This window comes from Podarcis erhardii (assembly GCF_964252035.2).
Source record: "Podarcis erhardii genome assembly, chromosome: 16".
In the NCBI taxonomy this organism is placed as follows: domain Eukaryota; kingdom Metazoa; phylum Chordata; class Lepidosauria; order Squamata; family Lacertidae; genus Podarcis; species Podarcis erhardii.
The window spans coordinates 36,593,200-36,620,217 of NC_138514.1; the positions used below are offsets into that span (position 1 = coordinate 36,593,200).

Below are 27,018 nucleotides of genomic sequence, written 5' to 3' on the forward strand. Positions count from 1 at the left end.
GGGACAAGGTACGGGCCATTTGTGATGCCCCAGCGCCCAAGAACAAGACTGAACTTCAGGCCTTCTTGGGACTATTGAACTTTTACCATTCCTTCCTTCCCCACAAGGCGGCGGTAGCGGAGCCCCTACACAGACTCCTGGACAAGCGGGCCCCTTGGGTGTGGGGCCAGCGCCAGGAGGCCGCATTCCAGGCAGTCAAGGACTTGCTTGTCTCAAACTCGGTCTTGGCACACTTCGACGAGAGGCTGCCGGTGGTGCTAGCATGCGACGCCTCGCCCTATGGCATCGGCGCTGTCCTGGGACACCAACTCCCGGATGGAAGAGAGGTACCGGTAGCATACTTTTCCCAGACACTCAACGAAACCGAGCGGAACTACTCGCAAATCGACAAGGAGGGTCTGGCAATCGTGAAGGGAGTAAAAAAATTCCATGATTTCTTGTACGGGCGGCCCTTCACCGTGGTGACTGACCACAAGCCGTTGCTTGGCTTGTTTGCCCCCGAAAAGCAGATGCCCAAGTGCTGTCTCCTCGCGTCCTCAGGTGGTCAATTTTCCTTGCCAGCTACCAGTATGCACTGATTCACCGCCCTGGAAAGGCGATGGGCCATGCAGACGCCCTCAGCAGGCTACCACTACCGGAAACAGGCCCCGACCCAGCACCTGCACAAGAGGTTATGAGCCTGGAGCTGCTTCCTGACCGCCCCATTCAGGCACAAGAAGTTGCACACCATTCCAAGAAAGATAGGGTCATCTCCCGGGTCCTGGACTGGGTGTGGAGGGGATGGCCCAGCCGCAGCCCCGGGCCAGAATTCGCCGGCTACACAACCCGCAAACATGAACTGTCAGCCCACAAGGGGTGCCTGTTATGGGGAAGCAGGGTCGTTGTTCCCCAGCCCCTCCGCAAAAGGGTCCTCACAGCCCTACACGAGACACACCCAGGGGTAGTAAGAATGAAGGCCCTTGCCAGGAGTTATGTGTGGTGGCCGGGGATCGACGGAGAGATAGAGGCCTGGGTCAAACACTGCCAGGCCTGCCAGGAATCCCGCCCAGATCCCCCAAGGGCCCCAGTCCAGTCCTGGGAGTCCGCCCGAGCACCATGGTCACGCCTGCATGTGGACTTCGCTGGCCCCTTTCAGGGGAAAACATTCTTCATAGTGGTGGACTCCTACACCAAATGGCTGGAAGTCGCACTGGTACCGTCCACTTCTACGTCCGCAGCCATCCGGGTACTACGCAGGCTGTTTGCAACCCACGGGCTCCCTGACACTCTCGTCTCAGACAACGGGACTGCATTTACATCAGGAGAATTTCAAACCTTCACAGTGCAGAACGCCATCCGCCACATCCGTTCGGCGCCATTCCACCCTGCCACCAATGGCCAAGCAGAACGCATGGTGCGGACCACCAAGGACACCCTTCGCCGCATGACGCAAGGGGATTGGGAGTACCGCCTTGCCACATTCCTTCTAGCACAGCACAGCACCCCCAGCTCAACGACTGGCCGGAGCCCCGCTGAACTACTAATGGGTCGGCGCCTTGCAATCAGATTGGACCGCCTTCACCCCGATAGAGCTCAGGATGAGGTAGTGGTGGGGGAAGGCAGGAACCCCCGGACCTTCGAGGCCCAGGACCCAGTGTACGCAAAGAATTTTGGGGCAGGCCCTGCATGGGTACCTGCCACAGTCACCAGGGTCACGGGCCCCGTGTCGTACGAGGTGCTAACAGATGGGGGGCAATGCTGGCGCCGCCACTGCGACCAGATACGGCGACGATTCCCGGGAGAAAACCAGGAGGAGGAGGACAGGTCAGAGGAGTCCCAAGGGAACAGTGGGGCAGTGAGGCCCATAGAGCAGCAGGGGCAAGCAGGAGAGGCAGAATCAGTAAATACAGAGAGGACCCGCGAGGCCGAAAGGACACCGGAACCAGAACCACGACTGAGCGAGCCGGTTGCGCCAGACCAAACAGCCCCATCCTTGGAACACGAGCCAGAACCTGAACCCCGGACCAGGGAACACCCCAGGCCGCAACGCACACGTAGGCCACCGGCGTACCTTGAGGACTATGAATGCGACCTTCCGGGCAGGACTGGAACTTAGAGGGGAGGGGTGTTATGTACTGAGTTGAATAGGATCCAAACTGCAGCAGTCTGATTGGTCCTAGAACAATAGGCTCCAAAAGGCAGCAGTCTGATTGGTCCTAGAACAATAGGATTCAGAATGCAGCAGTCTGATTGGTCCTAGAACAATGCAGCAGTATGATTGGTTAGCAGGAACCACCCAATCATGCTCCAGATAGAAGTGAATCCACAACCTGATTGGCCTACAGTAGAATCCTGGAATTAGCCAATCATGTGCAGCCCATTGTGTAAATAATGTATATAAAGCAGATACTTTGAGGGGACATTCATTCATTCCTCCTCACCACTATGAGCTGAATAAAGAGCATGAAATCACTTTGCGACTCTGAGTATATTTCACCAGTCATCAAATGGAGACAGAGCCCCATGTTCATACAGTTTCATCTGACAACACCCACAACAAGGGCCTCAAGCATGCTTTGGCACCCAGATTGCAACCAGTATGTTTATGATGTTGCAGGAAACCCCCCCCCCAATCATTCAGTTTGTACAAACTTCACACACACACACACACTCTCACACACTACATATGCTATGCTTCTGTTATAAATTCATAAAAAATCAACCATACATCGGATCTGCACTGTTCCACTTTTATTTTACTCCATGAAGGAAGGACTACAAAATGGGGAAGGTTTGATACAGGCCAGCCATAATCCCTTGAGCATACCAGCACATACACAGGAGGCCCTGCCCAGTTGCTATGCCAATCCTGATGGTCCTAGACAGAAGACCATCAAGATCACAAAGAACTTGCATATGGGAGTGGATTCAGCACGGACTGGACAATGATCAGCTCTTCCCTCTGGAGGCAGGAAACTGCAAACTCCCCTGTCACCTGGAAAGTACTCATGGGGAGGGGGGAAAGGAGGAACCAGCCAGGTGACAGGACACTCAGGTTACCACCACAACTCCTCCCTCAACCCCTCCTTTTTGTGATGTAGTTGTGATGTAGTCTTAGGGGTGTAGTTTGGGGGATTAGTAACTAATAAAAGTTGGGTCTTCTTATGTTCTGGGCTTCCATTTTGCTTAATCTTGTTGTGGGTGGGAGTCCTGTTGCGACAGTATTCAATAAAGGCCAAGCCTACAGGCTGCTATTTTGCTCCAACTTATCCTGATTGGTGTCTTTGTTTTTGTCCAAGGGAGCCCTCGGATTTTTCCGTTAACAATAAGCAGGCAACAATCCAGATTCTCCAAACAAAATGTATACTGTGCTTTTCACCAATATTATCAGGGACCAGAAGTTAGAGGTGGGGACTCTGGAGCTGAAAGGGAAGGGAGTACAGGGCCAGCCCCAGAGCTGCTGCTACCAGAAGAATATGTGGGGCCAGTGTCCCCTCCCAAGCACAAATCAAGGATGTGGTACTGCCATCTTCTGATTCAGAGGTTTCCACTGCGGAAGACCCTAGACGACCTGAGCCTCCCCTTCTTCGTCACAGTAGGAAACTGCTGGGGAAAGGCTACATTTTGCAGCTCTGGTGGTGCCAACCATCAGGCTGCACCTGCTGCTATTACTATACAAAAGGGCTCAGTTTCAGCTTGTTCCTTCAGAGTTTTGTGCTTCCCAGAGTCTGGCCTGAACCTTGTCTTCTCTTACATCCTGGCTGCACCTCACCTCACAGCAAGGCAGGCAAAATAGAGTGGCTGGGAAGGGAATGCTTACACTTCCATGTGTGCTGCATTCATGAGGCAATCATACATGTGCCTCTGTGTGGCTGGAAACATTTTAAGAACCCACCACATGGTGGCTAATCACATCATTAATGTAACATATAATTAGGTCCTTTATATTGTAAATCATTTTGAGCTGCCATGGCAAAAAAAAGGGACCAATACATTTAAAATAATGATGATAATAAAACTCACCTGAATATGTTATCTCTTCTTCTGACCACAGGGCCTGGAGGGAGATGGACCTCCAGCGGCTCATTCTGATCTGCAGTCATTACTTTACGCAAGGTATAGTCATGCATCTTGAAAAGAGAAAGTGCAAAGAGCTTGCCAGGTGGGAAACACCTCAAGAATAGTTGTGTAAATATTTTGGGAGGGGAGAAAGACTAAAAAATTATGAGGGACAAAACAGATTATTGGCCAGTGAATCATATGAAGCTAACTTTGCCAGGTCAGACTGTTTGCTCACCTAGCCCAGTACTGTGCACTCTGATTGGCAGCAGCTCTCCAGGGTCTCAAGCAGAAATGCCAGGGGTGGAACCTGGAGCTTTCTGCATACATATAAATAGGGGTAAGGGAATCTGTCGATTTTGGTTTCTCTCAGTTTCTCATTTTCCCCATCTTCAGTTCTCTACATTTCCACATCAGCTTGCATTAAAAAAAAGAGTTTATGAAAATTCATCAGTATTTACCATACTTCTCCATGTATATGACTAGGATTTTTAATTTAAAAAATATGTGAAAAACTGTGGGTCATCTTATACACGGGGAAATCTTCCCTCTATTTTCTTAAATTGGAGTCCTAAAAATAGGGGGCACCTTAAACATGGGGGCATCCTATACACAGAAAAATATGGTAAGTACAAATTTATCCTAATACACATATTTTCTATGCGATTTTGCTTAATGTACTCGTTTTTGCAAAGCATTCCCCCCTAATATAATGCATTTGTGTATGCTATTTTCATTAATATAGACATTTTTATGTACAGTTTGCATATTCATTCTTGTACACATCACTTAGCTGGAAAGCTGCATTGCAAAATTAAGAGGAGTGAGAATTTCAAATGATGGCTGCTTTTCGGTTTTGCATTGTTTCAAAAAGTGCAGTCTGGGTAGGTTTGTGTTTAAATGCTAACTGAATGCTAGTGTTTGAACAGAGCAGAACCAGATTTAGTTTGTTCATAAGAAAATGTTTCACTGAAACTGGGGTGAAAGAACAATAAACTGCCTCTCACGGAAGCCAGGGCCACAGGTTCTAGTCTAACATGCTACAGCACACATTGCTTAAGTGAGAATGGCCAAAGGCTCACCACCTGCTAAGTTGTGAGAGCATTTGCTAAGTGTTCCAAAATGCTGAGCCCTTATGCCAGCCTTGGATACTGTCAATGAAGGGCTTCTTTTGGGCTCAGCTTGTCTTTGGGTTATGTGGCTACTACAAACCCCGGAGGCTGGGCGTGATAGAAGTTGTAGTCTAGAATATCTAGAGGGCACCAGGTTGCTGCCAAAAGCGTGATACCATCTTGATATCAAAGGATGCCTCTTGCATAGTAAGAATTTAATCTTCAGTCCCTTGAAGAAGAGTTAAGTAATGCATCAGCTCCACCTGCTGGTAGCCTAAGGACTAACCACAGAAGACCTTTGCATCAACTTTACATTGGTTTTTTTTTTGCACAAAGCCTTTGGTAGGACCATCAGACACAATGGAGATGTTTCTTGTACTTCTTTTCAAGACTTTTATTTAAAAGTTTTCAGGAGAAGTGTATATTGCATGACTCCAAGTGTTATGTACTGAGTTGAATAGGATCCAAACTGCAGCAGTCTGATTGGTCCTAGAACAATAGGATCGAAAAGGCAGCAGTCTGATTGGTCCTAGAACAATAGGATTCAGAATGCAGCAGTCTGATTGGTCCTAGAACAATGCAGCGGTATGATTGGTTGGCAGGAACCACCCAATCATGCTCCAGATTGAAGTGAATCCACAACCTGATTGGCTTAGAGTAGAATTCCGGAATTAGCCAATCATGTGCAGCCCATTGTGTAAATAATGTATATAAAGCAGATACGGTACTTTGAGGGGACTTTCATTCATTCCTCCTCACCACTATGAGCTGAATAAAGAGCATGAAATCACTTTGCGACTCTGAGTATATTTCACCAAGCTGCATTTCATAATGCAAAGAGGAGCAACAACAGTCAAGATGATATCTGAAGAAGTCTGCATGCACACGAAAGCTCATACCAATAACACACTTAGTTGGTCTCTAAGGTGCTACTGGAAGGAATTTTTTTATTTTGTTTCGACTATGGCAGACCAACACGGCTACCTACCTGTAGTCAAGATGAAGTTCCTCTTGTCAGGAACCTTGGAGTCTAGCAACAGATGGGAGTATAACCAATTAACAACCCCAGTCTGCAGTTCACTGTATTAAACCCAACTCCACCCATGAGATAAGAAGCTGGTGCTGATGGTGTAATCTACATCCAGTGTGGCACCACAGTGACATACCCTGCATTTTTAAACGCCACAGAATGGGCAAGATGACGTTTACTTTCTGATTTGTTTTCTTGGTCTCTGTTCTTGGGAAGTCTACCACCTTGGATATTCTGTACGCTGAAGAGAAGACCCGAGGTGATAAACATGTAGAGACAGGGTGTGGAACAGACTTGGAAGGCCTCCTATGCCTAATACAGCATAGGCAGAAATTTAGCAGGTGAAGTTTTTTCCTAATGTGAAGATCAATGCCACAGGACCTGGGGTGGGTGTGGATTTTATCTGCTAAATGGCTGCCTGTCAAGTAATTGCTAGAGCAGTGTTTCCCAACCTTGGGCCTCCAGCTGTTTTTGAACTACAATTCCCATCATCCCTGACCACTGGTCTTGGTAGCTGAGGATTATGGGAGTTGTAGTCCAAAAACAGCTGGAGGCCCAAGGTTGGGAAATGCTGTGCTAGAGGCACCAGAGCCCACCACAGCCCTCTGGTGGTGTATAGGGGTAAGGTTGAGATTGTACCATTTGTTTAAAAAACGGTTCAGGAAGGGCTGTAACTTAGTTATGAAGCATCTGCTTCCCTGGAGAAGGTCCCAGTTATAATTTCCAGCATCTCCACATAGACCTGGGAATGTCTCAAGCCCTGGAGAGCCGCTGCCAGTCAGTGTAGTTAATGCTGAGATAGATGGACCAATGGTCTGAATCAGGATGAAGCAGCTCCCTATGTTCCTAAAAGAAAAAGACTGGGGAAAAAATATGAATAGAAAAGTCCCACCCCCTTTTTGTGTTTTTCCTAAGTGCTCCACATACTTTATCTCAGTCCTCTTTGCAATTGCTAGCATATTACCCTGTCCTCGCCAGGCTCCATGAAGTATGTAGTGATGGTTTGAAGGTGCGACACACGGGTGAAGAGCCATCCCAGAGCCGTGATGATGACCTGCATGATACTTTCCTTGGTGCGGATGTGGTGGTAGGCTATGCTGAACGTGTTTGCAATCCCCTAGAGGATGAACACATGTTACAATTTGTTTGAAAACAATGTAAAATTTTCAAGCAGGAACATTATCAAACTAAGCATATCAAAGGGGCTTTTGAAGCAGAGGACTCCTATAGGCAACGCCACTGCAATCACATACTCCAGTGGAATGAAGAATGTCCACAGAATCCAGCCAGGCCCTCACGCAGTGGCTGTGGCTGTCCCTTTAAATCCCCTTGCAGCCTCCCTGCTGCCCTCACCTGATAGAAACGGATTTCGTGGGGCACAAAGATGGTTTTCTCGTTCTTGTCCTGGAGAGTGTCCAGACCAAGAATACCAAAGACTCTTCTTCGGATATCCTCAAGCGGCAGCACCAAGAAGGAGCCCTTCCTCTCTTCCACGGGGCGATCCTGGTTCCAGAAGTGGATGTTTCCATGCAGCTGAACTCTGGGGACATGGATTGGCTTGTCGTCTAGTGCTGCTGCAAAGCTAAGAGAAAAAAGTGAACAGAAAAGAGGAAGAGGAGAAGCTTTCAGGAGTCAAGTGCCTAGGTAGAAAACATCATAGCAGCAGGCATGGACAGGAACACTCCCAACATTCTCATCTCAGGAAAGAGCAATTTGTTAGGGGAAATGGGTCTCCTCAGAAGAGGTCATAAGAAACCCATCACTGAGAGTGCAAAATCCATTGCCTTCATATTTCCCATGTAATGAAGAGTGAATTTACACCTTCATTTTGCTGCTGTGGCACTTCCTTTCTCTTGCTTGAGTCCCTTGCTTAACCTCGAGATGAAAATGAGTCTTGTTTCTGTTTGTAGTTATTCTTCTTCTGGGAAGTTTACCCAGCATGGTTGAACGCGTCTACCTTGACCCCCAGGTTGATTTCTTGTGTATTTTGCATGAGAACAAGGGATAGGTTGATTTGTCAGTTTTGGTTTCTCTCCATTTCTATTTTTTCCCCAGTCTTAAATTCAGTTCTCCACACTTCCACATCAGTTTGTAATTTTTTAATATAAAAAAGGCCTCATGAAAACTCATCTCCTAGTATACACGTTTGTATCCAATGTTGCCTAATATGTACAAGTTTGCAATCAATTTCCCCTAATATAGTGCATGGTGTATGTTACTTTTACTAATATATGCATTTTTATGCACACTTTACTATAGTACAGGTATATATATACATGTTTTATACTTTCATTGCAAAATGCAGAGAAGTGCACGTTTCAAACCATGGCTGCATTTCAGGTCTTGTGTTGCTTTGGAAACTCCAAACTAGGTAGGTATGTATCTGCTCTTTTCTATGTGACGCAGTTCTTCAAGAATTTCAACAGCACTATTATAATCTACCTCAGTTTTCTCCAGGCCAAACTCCAAACCTTTGAATGTGAACCAGCCCCTGTCCTTAAGGATGACTCACAATTGGCATTAAATAATTTTGCTCCACTTTATCATTTATGATTTTTGAGGGAGACTTGGGAGGGAGGAGGTTTTTTGCTCTCTGATATCTTTTCTGTTCTCAAGAGGTGATGTTTCTATACTCACAGTATAAAGCGCAATAAGACACTTTCCTCTTGCCTACAGAGGGTTAATGCTGTTTCTGTTATGCAACCCTCTGTTCTGACAATAGGTGCTGCTATTTGTCTCTTAAAGAATTTGTGATTGTTTCCTAACTTTCAATTAGAGATCCTACATGTTAAAATGCAGAACCAAAAATGCATGCTATGCTAAACACAGAAATATAATCACCCACACTTTCCCACACTTAAGCCTAATTTTACTTCAGAAGCAAATGATCACCCAAGAAAAGGAAACAGCTTTGTGGGTGTTTTTCTTACCTGACTCCTTCCATATCCATGAAAAGTGATTGGTTTAGGACATATGGAGCATCATCCTCTGTGCATGCTACATAGTGTAGGAGAACATCTCCTCGCTCTGGGGAAACCAAGTTATATTCCAGAAGGGCGATATAAGCACTGATCTTCTTGGTGTCTCCATGGGCATCTGTGTCCTGCAGATGAAAGGCAGATGCCTCAGCCAGTCATCTTCATACACATGCCCCATGCTCCTGGCTAGCCCTCATTTACATGGAACTCATTCTGTTTCTCCCCAAGTCTGCATGCTTATTCATTTGGAACCATTTCATAGGCATGCAAGTCCCACTGCTTTTTGTGGGATTCATCATACAATTGCAGAGTTGGAAGGGATCCTGGGGGTTATCTAGTTCAGCCCCTGCACTACAGGAATCTCAACTGGATCATACATGACAGATGGCCATCCAACCTGTGCTTAAAAACCTGTATGTGCAAGTTGAGGTTCTGACAACATGTCAGCAGGTGAATGACACTGGGGACTATCCCACAATTTAATAGAATTGTTAAGAAAGTCAAAACCTAACCTCTTGTAACAAGCCAATCATATTGAGTCCTGCCCTCTGGGGCAACAGGGAATATGTATCTGCTCTTTTCTATGTGACACAGTTCTTCATGTATTTCAACAGCACTATTATAATCTACCTCAGTTTTCTCCAGGCCAAACATAGTCCATTTCCTTCAGACTTCTTTTCACAAGACTTACTAAAGGGAAGTTTTCCTTATTATCATTCCAACAACTTACTGTCCAAATGTCCATCTTTATTGCCCTCCTCTGTTTGTGTTTTGTCTACATCCTTCTTAGAACAGCTGACCCCATAACTGGGCACAGAACTCCAGTTGTTTGAATACAATAATGTGTCTTCACTGCTAAGAGGAATCACAGGAGCATGAATCTGTCTCAGTACCTGAGTTTGCCACAAACTTGACATGAGCCAACAGTGTGACGCAGCAGCTAAAAAAGCCAATGCAATTCTGGGCTGCATCAATAGGAGTATTGCATCTAGATCAAGGGAAGTAATAGTGCCACTGTATTCTGCTCTGGTCAGACCTCACCTGGAGTACTGTGTCCAGTTCTGGGCACCACAGTTCAAGAAGGACACTGACAAACTGGAACGTGTCCAGAGGAGGGCAACCAAAATGGTCAAAGGCCTGGAAACGATGCCTTATGAGGAACGGCTAAGGGAGCTGGGCATGTTTAGCCTGGAGAAGAGGAGGTTAAGGGGTGATATGATACCCATGTTCAAATATATAAAAGGATGTCACATAGAGGAGGGAGAAAGGTTGTTTTCTGCTGCTCCAGAGAAGCGGACACAGAGCAATGGATCCAAACTACAAGAAAGAAGATTCCACCTAAACATTAGGAAGAACTTCCTGACAGTAAGAGCTGTTCGACAGTGGAATTTGCTGCCAAGGAGTGTGGTGGAGTCTCCTTCTTTGGAGGTCTTTAAGCAGAGGCTTGACAACCATATGTCAGGAGTGCTCTGATGTTGTTTCCTGCTTGGCAGGGGGTTGGACTCGATGGCCCTTGTGGCCTCTTCCAACTCTATGATTCTATGATTCTATGATTCTATTCTAATGCCATTGCTGGTTCAGACCAAGGTTTACCTAGCCCAGCACTCTGCCAGTATTTTGCTAAAAGTCGACTGCATCTCTTTGTTTCTCTCCATCATTTGGTTATATAAGCCCAGTGATAGCTACCGGGAACATAGAGGTGTAATTTTGCTACCATTTGGTCCTTGATTCAACTGCCCTCCATCAATGCAGCTAATCTTCCCCGAAATGGAAAACCCCAAACACATTGGCCTTTCCATGTAGGGAAAGATTGTGGCAGAAACACTCACCCGACAAAGAACCTTGAATAGGACATCATACACCGGTTTGATGCACCCGCCATTAGTAATGGCTGCGTGCTCCATCTTGAGCAGCCACTTCCTTCGCGCGCTGCCTCGCAATCGCTCTGTGTGGGTTCGCTCCACGGCCATCATGAGAAACTCCACGATGTTATCCAGCAGTTCGTCTTCGTCGCCGGTGAGCTCAGAGACAACCAGCTCCATGTAGGTTTGGAAGTCTTTTTGGGATAACTTTACAATCCCGCTGGGATGCCACTGGGGTATGGGGAGCTGCAGCTTGGCTGTGCAGGTAGCGAAAAACAATGGCAGGATCAGGCAGGACCACAAGCAATCCCACCTGCCCACCTTTCCCCTAGTCCATTCTTCACACCAGTTCCCTTCAGATGTCAAGAATCCAATAGTTTTTAACAGTAGGCAGGTGCTTGCTCTCCTTGGTTTTTTGGTTCGTTATGAAAAGTGTGTAAGCCACCCTTCAGCCATGTGGTCAGGATGGTGACTACAACAGTGGCAACCTACATCTTGTGGCCATTGTTCCTTCCCCCCAAACTTGGATCACACAGTGTGGTCATTTACTTCTTATTTTGAGGCTTTGAAAAATAGCTACAGATTTTAATACTCCTATTTTGACCGGGTTGTTGGGAGCAACTTGAGCCTTGAATTTAACTTTATAGAAAACAGGGGTGGGGGGTGAATCTTAACTTCTCACGCTCGATGTTTTGGGAAGGAGCCATAATTCAGTGATACGAGCACCCTCTTTTCATGCAGAAGGTCCTGGGTTTGGTCCACACATTTCCAGTTAAAGGACCTTAAGAAGTAAGGGTGGGGAAGACCTTTTTCTGCCTGGAACCTTGAAAAGCCTTTGTCAGTAGGAAATACTGAATGGTCTGACCTAGTAGTGGCTTGCTGTCTTTATCCGCATATGACTTCTTGCTGCTAATATACTTTTGCACACAAGAGGGAGCTCTTGTACAGTTTTTCCAAATTGTTGTTTTTCAAAGAAAAGTTCTCAATAGGAAGTGCAGAAAAAGAGACAATAAATAGAAAAAACTTTATTATTCTCTCTTTTGGCCTATGCAGTTCTCTCTGGAAAATTGTTGGGCTTCCATTTTTTATTTCGTGCACAAGTAAAAATTGTGGGGATCCCAGGAATGGAAAGAAAAGCTTCCAGGTGTTTGGTATATCAAGTGAACAGGAAATCAATACAGGGAAAAATAGAAATGTGAAATCTGTTGTTAATGGCATATGACTGTGATCAATATGTATAATGAGGTTAAAGGGCAAGATGATGAATGGGGGACTTTTAGGAAAACAAAGTATTTGAGCAAGATAAAGTCTTCTTCAAATATTCAAGGCCCAGTCAGTTTTATGGGCAATGAGAATTAAGGGCTGGATCAGGGCAGCTATCCTGTTTCTGTGCCTCTTGGAGCAAAGGGCAGCTGAGTGACCCTGTCAATACTGATATCATATGGCAGGCAATACATCTCTCAGCTTCAGGATTTGCCATAGTTGTTAGCTCACATCTAATTATCCCATTTAAGTTTTTCTCACAATAAACTTTTTGACATTGATAGACCCAGGTTACTCTTGTTCATTAATTTCAGTGGGTCTATTCTGAGTAAAACTTAGTTGAATACCACACTAAAACAAGAGTTATAAAATCTGTATATAAAAAACAGGATCTATGTTAAATCACCACGAACACAATTTTTAAAACTGATCACAGCAGATGCTACCGTATTTTTCGCTCTATAAGACGCACCAGACCACAAGACGCACCTAGTTTTTGGAGGAGGAAAACAAGGAAAAAAATAATCTGAATCTCAGAAGCCAGAACAGCAAGAGGGATCGCTGCGCAGTGAAAGCAGCAATCCCTCTTGCTGTTCTGGCTTCTGGGATAGCTGCGCAGCCTGCATTCGCTCCATTAGACGCACACACATTTCCCCTTACTTTTTAGGAGGGAAAAAGTGAGTCTTATAGAGCAAAAAATACGGTATTTATTGATTTGTTCTGATAATTTTGTGGGGAGGTTATATGATAAAATGTCAAGCAATTTTTATCCTACACTTTCCAGTACCTTTTCCCATCATTTTCCTAACTGCAAAGGCCTGGTTTTGTTTTATTTTCTGAAGCAGCTTCATTGTGCTATGTTCCAGATCCACTCTAATGCAACCTGAATTTGCCCCTATGCGACTGAATCTGGTGTGGGAAGTAGTGACAGTCTGGAAGCAGTATCACTCTTTTTATTTTCTGGGTGGAAAGCATGCTCTCCTCAGCAGATCTTAAAGGCTGTTCATTTGGGTGAAGGAGATGCTTCCCTACTAAGCCTTCAAGGTGCCACAAGGCTTTTTGCCGTTGCTGCTGCAACTAAGATGAAGGCTACAGCTGAATCAAGCTGAGATGGTTCAGTAGCAAACTAAGGTAGCAGAAAGCCTTTCTCCCCTTTCTCTCTACCTTTGTTTAATGCCTCTTGCTCCATCCCTTCCTTAAAGGTGGACAGAACAGCATCCACTTCCTGCATGTCCAAGAACCCAGAGCACTCATTATCCCATTTCTCAAAGAGCGCAGCCAAGAGGAGCTGTTGCCGGACCAAGAAAGAATTCTGGTGGATCTGATAAAGACAGAAGGCAAAGAAAAAGGACCGCACATCACCAGTTGCAGTGGATCATGGGCACAAGCTCAGCACATACGCATAAATAACAAACTCATGAAACATGGTGGTTGAAAAAGCTTGGAGATGGACTGGAGTGTGCTGAGCTCTGACAATATGTGGCTCGTGGCAGGAATGGGGAATTTGTAGCTGGACTCCAGTTCCAGTCAGGGTCAGCCCCGTTGTGAGGTGTGGTGAGGCAGTTGCCTCAGGTGGCAGATAGGGGACAGTTGGCAGGGTCCCCGAGAAACGCTTTGTGCCACTCGCCACCTCCTGCACTTGTTGCCCACTGCTGCTGCTGCCACAACCTGTTTCTCTCTGGCCTACTTTTTTCTCCCCTGCCACCTTCAGTGGTAGTGATGGAGGCCAGCTTTGGCAGGTGGAGGGGGTGGTGGGAGAGTGGCTTTGGCAAGTGGCTTCAGAGAGTGTGCATCATTTTCTGCTTTCCCTCAAGAGGCAAAATGTCCTGGGACATGCCTGACTCCTACCTTCCCTAGCCATTCAGCTTGCCAGTTTGGGTCGATGAGAGTTGGCCTATAACAACATCTGGAGGGCTACACAATCCCCACCAGTGGCTTATGGGTTTGCATAAGGGTACTTGCAAAAAAACCACAGACCCTTCCCAGGCCCAGAGAAGCATCCCAGATGCATATAATGAGGACCATTGTCTTTTTCACTGCATGGATTTTAGCCAGACTCCACACAGGTGATTTGTGTCCTGCTTCATTGAACAATAACCCGAGAAAATGTTTTGGGAAATGCTGCTGCTGCTTACTCTCTCCATCTGCCTGATCTTCTCTTTCTCGGTTTGCACGTAACCTTCCTTCACAAACTCCACAAGCCTCTTCACATTTGACAGTGTCGTTTCTTCGCCAACAAATGTCTCCATGAGCTGCACAAACTGTGGCGGGTTGAGGGACTCCTTGTCAAAGCTGCTTATGGTAGACGGGGGCCCACGGGCCTGGATTTCTATCATATTCATGCGCAGGTCTAGAAGCAAGGAGGGAAGGTTACATCCTGTGCAATACAGATTTGAAGCTGTGGGTGTTTTCAGGGCTCAACAAGTGAAAATAAGTAAGCAGAAGAACCCACGGTCCCTACAGAATGTTGTTTTTTCCAGGTGTAAGCAGCAGTATGCCATTGGCCCAATAATAATGTATTAGTGGTGGGTTTATACTGGACCATCTGCACATTAGTCTGCTTTATTAGATGTTCTGCGATGCATCCCCAATGTTACAGCACCATCAAAATCTGGAGGGCCGCTCTCATGCCACAGTGTCAAAAAAGCAAGGCAAAAAAATCACCAGAACAGGATCTCAGCAAGAAGTTATGGGACATGCACTGATTGGGAATGAAGCATTATGTCCACCCTGGAAATTCTGCAAGTTCAAACCATATCGAAAGCAGGATCACGTATGACAGTCTGGATGTCATCGTGAGCACAGATAATCATGAATGCTTTTGCTGCTCACAGCTCCCATTCTGAAATTCACCACTTTCCACTAGTTATGTGCATTTCTGTACAACTTACTTGGCTGGAGAACAGCACTGCAAAATTTGGAGAAGTGTGAATTCTTAAGGCTGGCTGTGTTTTGGTTTGTGCATTGTTTCAGAAAGTGCAAGCATGGTAGTTTTGTCTTTAAATGTGAACTGAATCACCACCCATCCCTACTCACAAGCAAAGTCCTTTTTGTCACAGAAATGGACTACAGGGGCATTCCTGTGAACGAACTCCTGTGTAGCCTGAACCAGATTACTTTATGGTGCTCTAATAAAACATCACACCTGGAAACCTGGTGCTTTCGTTGTTCCAGTCCTCCCGGATTTCCTTGCCATAGTCGGTGTACACGAAGGACAGGTCAGCAGTCTGAAGGTCACCTGCAGGAAGGGGAGGCAACACAAAACAGGCTGCTAAAGAGGCCGAGCTTCGACAGCTACATGCAGACTATAGAAACAGGATGTTGAAGAATGCTGATGGGTGCAATCACCTGACCATATCTTTCCATATATCTTCTGAGGTGCCTTTTCACATGTCTCGCTGTCTAGCCCACTGGGCATTGAGAGCAAATCTGAAACTAAGAGAGGAAGAAAACAATGTTTGTGAATAGGCAAGGATGGAAGACCAAGATGAAGCCCCAAAAGCAGGAGCTAGCCAGAGCTAGTCACATGATAAAGCTACTTGAGATTACAGGACAGTTCTGAATTGCGGCAGGGATGTGTGTGTGTGTGTTTCAATGCTGGCACTTTTGTGCATTGCTCTGGACAGATGTTAAGCTCATGTAAACTGTGGCTTACATTTGCACCTCACTGCCGTGATTTCTTTCTGAGCTAAGAAGATGCAGCCAGATCTGTAGCATCTTAATTACTTCTCTCTTTAGCGTTTAAAATGAGCGTTTGGTTCAGCTTGCAGCAAACGTGTCCCTTTCGTATCCTCCTGTCTCCACCTCCCATGTGAAAGTATAAGCATCTCTGAGCTCCCAGCTCCAGCTTTCCTCATGTCCTGGGACTCTCCACACCTTTGCCCCCTACCCGGATCCAGTGCAGCCTGCCTTGTTTACCCTGAGGCTTGGTGAGCCCCATCAGGATGGCGTAGCAAGCCTTCTGTGATGACGTGGCAGGCCTGTTTAGGAGCAGCAGGGAAGGGCCATCATGGCCCGCAGTGTTAACACTCTAGAAAGGGTGGAGAAGCCCTCAGGTGAGCCCAGCAGTGGCTCTTCCTTGACTGAGTAGCATGAGCCATGATCACTGAACTGGAAATGTTGAAGGAAATGATCATAAAGTGATCCCTGCTATCAGAGACGGCAATCTGCCTCCTTCATGGTGCTGGTTTAATCATTATTCAATACTTGGCCCCTAGCTAGTGATTCCATGTTTCTTTTTCGCTTATAATATTTTGGAGCAAACAGGAGCCTTAAAGATGGTGTGATCTGCCCTGGCATGTGATGAAACGCTTAATTTTTATATATGCATTTGTTTTAAGCATTTATATGGGGCAGGATACTCTGAACACACAATACCAATTCCAGCATAACTGCACTGGCTACCAGTTAGTTTCTGGGCTTAAACTGAAGTGCTGGTTTTGAACTATAAAGCTTTATGGGGCTCAGGATCCCAAATAGCTCCAAAACCACCCTCTCCCCACATGAACCAAGCCAGACCCTGCAGTAATCAGCTGAGGCACTTCTCTGTGGTGGCTCCTGATTGTAGAACGCTCTCCCCAGGGAGGCTCACGCAACACTGCAGTTACCTATTCTTAGGTGTCAGACAAAAACATTCCTTTTTACTTGGGCTTTTGGCCCTTGGGATCATGCGAATGTCTGCCTTTTCTAATAAGTGGTGATCTGGACCATGTAGCTTGGAGATCTAAATCAGAGAAGTCTTGAATTGTTGTGACTCAAAGACTTGAGAAAATGTTATTTATTTTTTTAAAAAGCTGTTTTCATTAACTACCTGTGGGCACTCTTGTTGAACAAAACATTCTGGTTGAACAAATCCAATTGATGAGCCACGCCTTGAGTTAAGCATGCATAAACCAGCTCTGAGAACAGGCCAAAATGAAGCTCTGATCTGAGTGGTGGTTGTGGGGAGGTAAGGGACCGAGTAGTGTTTTGTTTCTTTAAGGACTCATCCACACTTCCTTTTGTGCCACATTGCTGGGCACAGGTCTGGGTCGCAGTGGAGTTTTTCGTTTGTGTGTGTCCTGGCACTTTGCCCACAAATCGCAGCAAATGGCAATCAGGTTTCCTCCATTTCAGTGGTAAAACACATGTTTTCACAGGGAAAGCTCTGGGACAAAAATATATATATGCTCAGACGTGGACCTAGAAAGCCCAGACCTGTGACTAGAAAGCAGAGCAGAGGTCAGTGTGGATGAGCCCTAAGTGTCCCTCTTGCCTCCTCAGCCTGTTTCCATACAAATGCAGAAGCTCACGAAAGGTGGTCATTATCAGAAACCGTCACCTCAAATGTTCTTGGCATCTGAAGCAACCTCAGCTGATCCCAAAACAACCCAGAATGTATCCATTTATTAGCCAGCAGCAGGAGCACAACAAAGCCTTTGCCTGTGGGTGTGCAGTGCACAGATGTTTGAGCTCCATACAGTAGATATGGTATAAGCAGACTTCCCAGTATGGTCTTCTCTGATAAGGTTTGGCTCAGCATATTGCTTGACCCAGGCTCGTGGTTCAGTTCTCCCATCCCTGCTAAACGCAAGCAGTCTGACCTGCTGTAAAGCGCGTTCCTGGGTTGGACTGAATGAGACTGCCTGTCATTTCTGATGCCCTCATGCTCTGCAGCCCTTGGTGTAATTGCTACTGAAGTGCAAGGCGTTCATCAACCCATGGGAGACCAGCACATAAACCCAACACTGCTTCACAGCAGAACACACTGTACCTGAAAGCTTCTGTCCTGGCCGTTTGCTTGGACCTGGCACACCTTCGCTGCTCCTGTGCAGCTGCCCCCGGCTGCCTGGCTCTGGCTGCTTTCCCAGCTCCCCCTGAGCTGCCGCTGTTTCTGCACTGCTTTGCTCTGCAGCAGCACCTTGACCCTCTAAGCCAGCCTCTTGGCCAGGGCCCAGTTCTTCGTTCCGTGTCTGCTGTAGCCCAGATTGCATGTTAAAGAGGGAAGCAGGAGCAGAACTTCTGGGCTGTGGATTCCTGTCAGCCTCCAGGGTTTCCACAGGTAGCACTGGTTCTGATACCCGGGTGGTTACAGGCACCACGTCTTTGCCAGCGGGTACAACAGTTTCTTGGGCGGCTGACTCTGCAGCTGCTGAGGCCGCTGGATCTTGTTCCTCCTGAACTGCTGCTTCGCCAGATCCTGGCTCCACAGCTGGCATTTCTGCCTGATCCTGGAGGGCTGCTGCTAGAACGACTTCACCCTCCTCTCCTGCGTGGCTGGCCTCTTGCTCCAGCCCGGCTTTCTCTTGGTCAGCAGCTGCAGACCCCTCAGGGGCCTCACTGTCTTCAGGTGCAGTCATCTCCATGTCCGACAGGATGTCTTTCAAGAGCAGCTTGAGGGCAATGGATTCCTCAGATAATCCAAGTTCACCCGATGGGATGTTGAGGCTAGACCTCTCCGAAATTTGCTCATCTTCCATATTCCCCCAAAACTCAGCTACCTCTATATCGTCCAGTTCTATAATTGGCCCTAGGATAAGAAAGGGTGGTGCTGTTGATATACCCTGAAACTGGAAGCAGGGTACGGAAATGGAGGATTATTATTAATAATAATAATTGCTAGTTACCAAGGTCTCCAAGCAACTTTCACTTATAAACATAAACATACTGGACCATTAAAATATGTATAAAACATAGATATGATGAACCAACCCAGACCCTGCAATTGTCATATGAGGTCCTTCTTTGTGTGCCCCCTCCATGAGAGGTCTGGAGGGTGAAAATATAAGAAGGGGCCTTTTCTGTGGTAGCTCCCTGCTTGTGGAATGCTCTCCCCAAGGAGGCTTGTCTGGTGCCATCATTTTATATCTTCAGACACCAGGCAAAAACTTTCCTCTATAACCAGGTCTTTGCCCTTTAATTAACAGCAGCCTTACACTTCTTGGGGTCAAGGAATCCCTTCTTGTGCTGTGGGGAGCAGTTGTAGAAGAAGACCTCCAGTAAAGATAATATCCTCTGTCTGTCCAAGAGCCCCACCTAGGAAAGAGGAGCACAGACATACCTTGAAGCCTTGCCAGTTCCTACTGAGTTCTAGGTCGTTCATGTACAGTTCTACAAAAACCAAATTGGATGGCCTGTGAAATCAGAGTTGTTCCCAAATGGGGGGAAAACCTCCATTTTACAGAGAGGGTGGTGGAAAAGTAGATCACTGAAGTTGGAACGCAAGCTCTGAACTACACAGGGGTTCAAGGGCAGGTAAGAATCTTATGGAAACAGAACACCCAACTTAAAACATTTGAAATATATATTTGAAACCCTATTTTAAGTGCTGCTGCTGCTAAAGTAATTCACACATCTCAAGTCACTAAATGTTTGCTCAAATCAAAGGGGCTTACAGCATCTCCAGAAAATGCTAAGCAAGATGAAATCTACAAATAAAGGCTAAACTAGACCTGATCTTAAGAGTGTTACTTCACACCAGTTTAAAAACAACAACACAAAAACAAAAAAACACCATTCAGTGGAAGATGCAGAAGAGTGCAATTTTTGTCAGGACCGTGGCACGGGAGGAAAAGGTTAAATTAAAATACCTCCCCTCACTGCATACAGCAGCCCTCACATAACCTGGACTCCCCCAGGCTTGCTAGTAGTTTACAGTTCTTTGTGTTGCTGTGATCTGAAGTGGTATTTTTAGTATCAATTTACGATGGTGGTATCAGTAAGAATTCACCCTTGATCAGACCAAAGAACCATCGAATTGAGCATCTGGTTTCCTAATGAGCTCACAAACAGGTCCTGAAGGGTCCAGCTTTCTCCCCCCCCCCCATCTAGTGCCTTGAGATAGACTGCTTCTGAGCATGGAGGTTTATTCACTTATGATATTTATGCTCCACCTTTCTTCTGATGAGCTCATGGTGGCATATGCATATGCATGGTGGCATATGCAGTTCTCCCCCTCTGCACATTATCCTCACAGCAACCCTGTGAGGTGGGATAGGCTGAGAGAGATGGTGACTGGCCCACAGGTCACTCAGACACTTTGGTCCTAGTCCACTTAGGACCTTAGTCATGGCTGATAACAGTTGATAGCCAATGCGCTGTGAATCTGAGCCACTTTTTGCTCTCCAAGGCAGTACTTCCACGCTCTGTGGCTCAAGCTTTGAATACGCGCTGGGCATGTAGTTCTTATCTTAAACAGATTCCAGGCACCCCCTGGAAGCAGCCTGTCTCTTATCTTGGAGGGACAGGAAAATAATCAGCAGGCCTCACTGCCTTGTGGCAAGGAGCAGCACAAGGGAGTCCTTCTCTCCCAGGGAGAGGGCAAAGAGATGACAAAGGCAGGAAAACTCTAGAGGAAACAGGGGCAGAAAATGGAGGGGAAACACATGGTTAAAGGAAAGGAAAGCAGCCCCAAAGGAACGTGGCTTTTCGGCTTTATAATGAGCTAATGCGTGTTGCTATTTCACGGTTCCAGTTCTGCAGTCTCTTTCCCATTATAGCACAGCGTGGTGGTTCACCAGGTGCAAATCTGAAAAACCAAAAATGAAACAGATTCTTTCTTTCTTTCTTTCTTTCTTTCTTTCTTTCTTTCTCTTTCTCCCCACACTTTTCTCTGAGGAGCTCAAGGTGGCATACATGGCTCTCCTCCACATTTAATCCCTCTGATTAACAACCCTCTGAGGTATGTGAGGCTGAGAGGCCATGACTGGCCCAAGGTGAGCTTCATGGCTGAGTGGGGAGATTTGAACTCTAGTCTCCCAGCTCCTAGTCCGACACTCTAACCACTACACCACCCTGGCTCTTTTTGGCAAACAACTGCAAGTTAAAATCTGAGAGCTGGATGGCTGTGAGGCTGGCAGCTGCCGAGCAATTTGCTTTTGTGTCGCTTTCCCCTTGTACTGACGAAGGGGAACAAATGGTTGGAGTTGGCCGTTGAGAGCTGGCAAGAGGCCCAAGATGGCTGGATGGTAGCCAAGCACCTTACGAACGGCAAGTAGAAGTGGCAGCAGCACCTGGGGAAGGGGCAGGACTGATGAGAGGCAGCTGTCTTCCTTGCTTTAGTCCAGCCTTTGCCAACCTGGTGCCCTCCAAACGCTTTGGACTACAACTCCCATCAAAACCAGCCAGCTGCCTGCTATGGCTGTAACCTGAGGCTCTTGTATTGAGGACAGGGCATGTAGGGTGTCAGAAGAAGGGATTGGGGTGGGGAGTAGAAATTTCTTCAGACTTCCTGAACTGCTTCACAAACTGGAATGCAAGCATCCTTTGAAATCCCACCAAAGGAAAAACGTTCATGTGAAAACGTTAGAGTGAGAACAATGTACAAAATGCATAGCGATAGGCGAAAATGCACCTGTTGGGTGAAATGCAAATAAATTTTAATGCAGAATTCGGGGGGGAAAAAACCAACACCAAAAAAACAACAACAACAAACTGATGTGGAAATGGAGAGAACTCAATTTAAGACAGGAAGAATTTTAGAGTTTCTGTTTGTTTGTTTGTTTCATCCATCCCTAGAGAAAACTTGATTGGCAGATTGTGATCCTGGCAAATGGGTCAGTGGGATTCAAGGCAACTGACTTGCTTGCCAGAGGCTCAAAGGTTTGAACTGGGAAGCTGAGACCAGAGGCGGATTTAGAGGAGTGCTTCTGGTTCAGTTGCACTGGGTGCTGCAGTAGGCGCCACAACTATGATGTAGAATGGAAAGTGAGAGGTGGAAGGGTGGAAAAATTTGGCGTTGTACAGAGTGCCTCTGAAATTTGAGACCCCCCAGGTCCACCACTGCTGGGATGTAGCCTAGGAAGCCAGCTAGGACTGTGTGCATGTCCTCAGGCCTCAGAGTTCTTTTTTAGATACAACATGGAATAAAGAGTGTGGGCAGCATTGCCTTCTGTGATTGGCAGGCAGCATGGAGCCTTTGGACTGGCCAGCCCTAGAATAAAAGACTAAGAAACTGGCCACAGAGCAGCACCTTCTGCACTCAAAACCTAGACTCCAATAAATTAACTTTGGAGAATATAGGAAGCTGACTTATACTGAGTCAGACCTTTGGTCTGCGCAGCTCAGGACTGTCCACGGTGACTAGCTGAAGCTCTCACCAAGTCCTACCTGGGACCTTTGACATGCAAGGGAGATGCTTGACCTTCTCAGCTATGGCCCATCCCCACCTCCTAGGTCTAAGTTTTGGTATAGCCATCTATGGTCCTAAACCAGTCTGGACCAGTCATTTAATGCTGGCTCCCCAGTGTCATCTCAAAACGATCCAGGTTTAGAGCCTCAGGAATAGGGATGCATGTAGACCAAAATCAAGACCGAGGTGGAGGACCCCACTCGGTGCTGGGAAAGGGAGGCTTGCCCCCCCCCAAGCCAGTGAAAATTAGGAAATGGGAACAACATGCATGCTCAGCTGGGCGAGAGAATGGAGAAATAGATAATTCAGCAACCGCAGAGGTCTTTTCTATGGATTTCCTTTGCATTTTCTGCTTTCCCTTGAGGTCTAGGTACAGCAGGAACTGATTACAGCACCGCGAAGGAAACCAGGTCAAAGCCTAAGGAAATGCATTAAATTTACACTCTGTTTTTGGAAATGATCCAAGCCCACTTGCCTGCTTGCGATGCTCTCAAATATCTGCTAGCATTGTGGGTGCTTGTTGGTAGGGCTGGGAAAATGTTTCGCATCCCTGCTATTACCCCCCTTCCCACCAGAAGCCAACCACAAAGGTTTTGGAGCCAGGCCTTGCAGAAGGTGGAGGGGGTCTTTTCAATTTCCTGACAGCCCTTTCCTGACAGCTTGAGTTTATGCCTGTCCTGAACTTCCATGTTTCCCTGAGAGGCCTGTCACTATCCTAATGGAGGGCTCAGCATCCAGTGGCCCTGGGGCCAGTTGACCCACCATCACCATCCTGTCAGTTGCTTGCCTTTTAAGTTGAGCAAGAGAGAGAAACTATGAGCCACCCATGGATTGTGGACTGCCAGCTGAGCCCTGCTAGTCACAAAGAATGCTGGGCAAGGTGGGCCTTGCAGGACAGCACAGGCTCTGATTAGGTCCCATGGGCCGCAAGTTCCCCACCACTGATCTCTTCCAATAGACCAGAAACTGCTACTACTCAGAGCTGTGCTTGGGAAGTCCTAACTAGGAATAACGATGGCAGAGATGTAATCTTGCACACATCCTGCAGTCTCTCCGCTAGGGTCTGGGGAGAAACTCGACTCAAATTCACACTGCGCTGAGATCTATGGATGAAGGGCGGTATACAAATTTAATAAATAATAATAAAAGCAACTTTTTAAAAACAATATGAGAAGTGAAACCCCACCAGCCTTCATAATCCGCATGCATCCAAATTTTGCAATGCACTTCTCCACTGCATACAAAAAATGCATCTATTACAGAAATGTTGTATTAATATTAATATGAGTGAAAATAACATACACAATTGCATTGTATTAGGGGAAATTGCTTTGCAAAATGTGCATCAGTCAAAAGTGCATTTCTGCATTTAGGGTTAGGGTTAGGGTATGCATTTCTGTCTCTCATCTGTCTCAAGAGAGAATGGAGTGAAACTTCTGAGTTAGCAGCACCCAAGTGACCTCTCCAGGGTGCAAGCACTTTGTGTGGAGGTCCTGGGCTGCCCAGGCGAGAATCAGCGGAGCTACCTTTCCATGGTCGCAGTTGAAGAACAGTTGGAGGAACATCTGCCGCCAGATGTCGTGTCTGATTATGTTACGTGCATCGTTGGCACACTGTAGGAGGTGTTGCAGCAATTGCTGGAACATGTCGCTGTTGAAATTCTTGATGTAAGAATGGAGATACTGGAGCGGCGAGGGGGGAAAGAAGGGGAGAAAACACACATTTTATTCCCTTTTGCCATCACTCAGCATCACTCATTGTCTTGTTCATATGAACCTTAACGATGAGGTCACTCGCCCTTATGATGAATCTGGATCATCCTTCCTCCTATTTGTATCCTATCCTTCCTCCAAGGAACTCAGGGTGATCTATATAGCTGAAAGCACTCTCTGTTTTATCCTCACAACCACCCTGTGAGGTAGACTGGGCTCAGAGAGAACAGCTGTTCCTGAAGCTTTGTCCAGAAAGGCACAGACGTCCAAACAGAGCCAGGTGGAGCTCCAGGGGTAAAAACTTCTCCCCACAGCTCTCATTTGTAAATGTAGAAACCAAACAGTGGAGAAGGCAGAGTCCCTGCAAAAGCAGCTAAGCAATGATGCTGCATAAATACACCTCATCACTAAAACATCAGAACTTTACAGCAAGAAATGGATCTGCAATTTAGGAGAAATGACAAGCAAGCACTGGGAATGATTTCCACACAACTGCCACCTATTTTTTTGCCTTCGGAAGCGTTTTTGCTTCCTCAGAATTGAGGCCACAACTTGCAACAAGCACAAAACAGATCTCCCCCCCCCCCTGCTTAAGAGTAGCTTGAATAGCAAATTGAAGCTATCCATTGCAGAGCCATTCTTCCACCGCAATAGTTACTTATCAGATTTTTATGTGACTAGCAATTCACAAACATAACAAAAATACATTTATTTATTGCATTTCTGTCCTGCTTTTTCCTCCAAAGAACTCAAGATGGCATATATGGTTCTCCTCTTCCTCATTTAACCACCACAGCAAGGTAGGTTAGTCTGAGAGGACTGACAGGCCTTGTGATGGATTCAAACTCTGGTCTCCCAGTTCCTCTTTAACCACTACAACACACAGATTCTCTTAATGTGATCATTACAATCATACAACTCACTCGTTCTCTAAAGACGTGAAAGCCAAAAGTAGCATAACCTTCCCCTCCCTTCATATTCTGCATTTCTGTGCCACATAGAACATGGGGGGGGGGTTCCCCCTTCGCTGCAGCCAGCACTGAAATGGAGAACATCAGCCTCACAGCAGGGCAGAGAAATGAAATACTGTAAAACAAATTTATAGATGATCCCCGAGGTAGCATCCTCTTCCAAAAAGAAATCTGGCAGCAAGTGGTTCCAGAGTTGATTGGAATCATCATCATTATTATTTTTACCAAAGAAAGAAGATCAACAAGAAGAAAAGAAAAAGGAAGGAAGGAAAAGAAGAGGAAAGGATGAAATTCTGGAGACCACCTTCATTTGCCTCAATCCTCCTGACTTTGGGAAGAAGACTATTGAGCCGTGATTTATTTGAAGCTGAGGTCTCAGAGACACTTTTAACACTTCAGATTTATTGCCCCGTGAGATTTTAATGGGTAAAAAAATAAGAAGGCCGTTCAAGAAATGTGGTCTGCACAGTGTAAATAATAAAGGCTGTCGGCAGGAACCGCAATCTCCCGTCTTTGGGCTGAATTATGATGGCATTTTTATTTGTATTTTAAAGCCTGCTGCTGTTGTGGCTGGATGGGGCGGTGCGTGCATGACATGTGGGGAAGAAGGCTTGGGTAACTAAGTTCTCCTTAGACTCACGGATGTAATCATGTACCAATGGGCCTACTCTGAGTACGACTGGCACTGGATGCCACGCAGCATCACAAACTATGACCTTGTTGTTTCTTTCATTTAGGTTGATTCCAGATTCATCTTGGGGACTTTCATGGTTTTTGCCTGAATTGTTAGCAGCATTGTGCAGTCTTGGGGTAATGCTAAGGTGTTGTGATGGGCCAGTTGAAAAGTTGGTTCCAGGTTTTTGTTCTGAACTGAATTGTTAGTTGACCGTGTGGAATCAGCCTTGATCCATCTATCTCCAATGCTTGCTTTGTTCTCTGGAAAAGTCATCTGACTGTGTCTGGAGTGTGGCCTTCGGTCTTTACCTCATTCCAGCTCAGGGGCCCACTGTACCTCCTTTCCTGGCCTTTGGGACTTCCCCCAGGCCACGCCTCCTTCAGGGGCCATACCCCTTTCTTCAGGCCACACCCATCACCCCCTCTCAGCACCTTCCTCAAGCGCCTTGAGCTGTGATGAGGCATCTTCCTTGCTTGCTTGCCTGAACAGAAGAGGAGAGGCGTGTGTGCACAAACCTCTGTATTTGTGTGTGGCTGGAATGTATGTAGCCTACAGTAGAAAGTTGCTTCTGTGTTGCCCATCCACTTTTGGCCTCTGGCATGTGGCCCCCAGGAGATTGCTTATAAGGCAATGTGGCTCTCAGGCTGAAAAAGGTTCCCCACCAACAGTGGCATAGCGTGGGTTGTCAGCACCCGGGGCAAGGCAAGTAATTTGCGCCCCCTAACCCGTGGATAGGGGGACGCGGGTGGCGCTGTGGGTTAAAGCCTCAGCGCCTAGGGCTTGCCGATCGAAAGGTCGGCGGTTCGAATCCCCGCAGTGGGGTGCGCTCCCGCTGCTCGGTCCCAGCGCCTGCCAACTTAGCAGTTCGAAAGCATCCCCCGGGTGCAAGTAGATAAATAGGGACCGCTTACTTGCGGGAAGGTAAACGGCGTTTCCGTGTGCTGCGCTGGCTCGCCAGATGCAGCTTTGTCACGCTGGCCACGTGACCCGGAAGTGTCTCCGGACAGCGCTGGCCCCCGGCCTCTTAAGTGAGATGGGCGCACCAACCCCAGAGTCTGTCAAGACTGGCCCGTACGGGCAGGGGTACCTTTACCTTTACCTTTACCTTTAATCCGTGGATTGGCGCCCCCTAACCCTAACCCCCAGATGTTGCGCCCGGTGCGGCCAGCCCCCCCTGCACCCCCCACGCTATGCCACTGCCCACCAAGGCTCTAGCCTACGGTTGAACAGGAAGGAATCCAGAATTCAAATGTGAACTGCAGAGACTG

The 27,018-nt window shown here is 46.8% G+C and overlaps 1 protein-coding gene across 4 annotated transcripts in view; it reads right to left on the bottom strand.

Moving 5' to 3' along the window:
• EFCAB5 (EF-hand calcium binding domain 5) overlaps positions 1–27,018 on the bottom strand; it is a 51,701-nt gene that overhangs the window by 8,351 nt on the left and 16,332 nt on the right. For 3 of the 4 annotated variants that reach the window (XM_081844062.1, XM_081844061.1, XM_081844060.1), the window contains 12 exons: positions 23,918–24,073; positions 19,198–19,297; positions 18,036–18,791; positions 15,632–15,718; positions 15,429–15,521; positions 14,419–14,633; positions 13,448–13,604; positions 10,988–11,277; positions 9,111–9,283; positions 7,534–7,762; positions 7,145–7,297; positions 4,003–4,109 (listed from right to left, as the gene is read on the bottom strand). In XM_081844062.1, coding sequence (XP_081700188.1) covers positions 4,003–4,109; positions 7,145–7,297; positions 7,534–7,762; positions 9,111–9,283; positions 10,988–11,277; positions 13,448–13,604; positions 14,419–14,633; positions 15,429–15,521; positions 15,632–15,718; positions 18,036–18,791; positions 19,198–19,297; positions 23,918–24,073 — 2,516 coding nt within the window. The remainder of the gene's footprint in view (positions 1–4,002; positions 4,110–7,144; positions 7,298–7,533; positions 7,763–9,110; positions 9,284–10,987; positions 11,278–13,447; positions 13,605–14,418; positions 14,634–15,428; positions 15,522–15,631; positions 15,719–18,035; positions 18,792–19,197; positions 19,298–23,917; positions 24,074–27,018) is intronic. The other variant, XM_081844063.1, reaches the window with a different exon arrangement.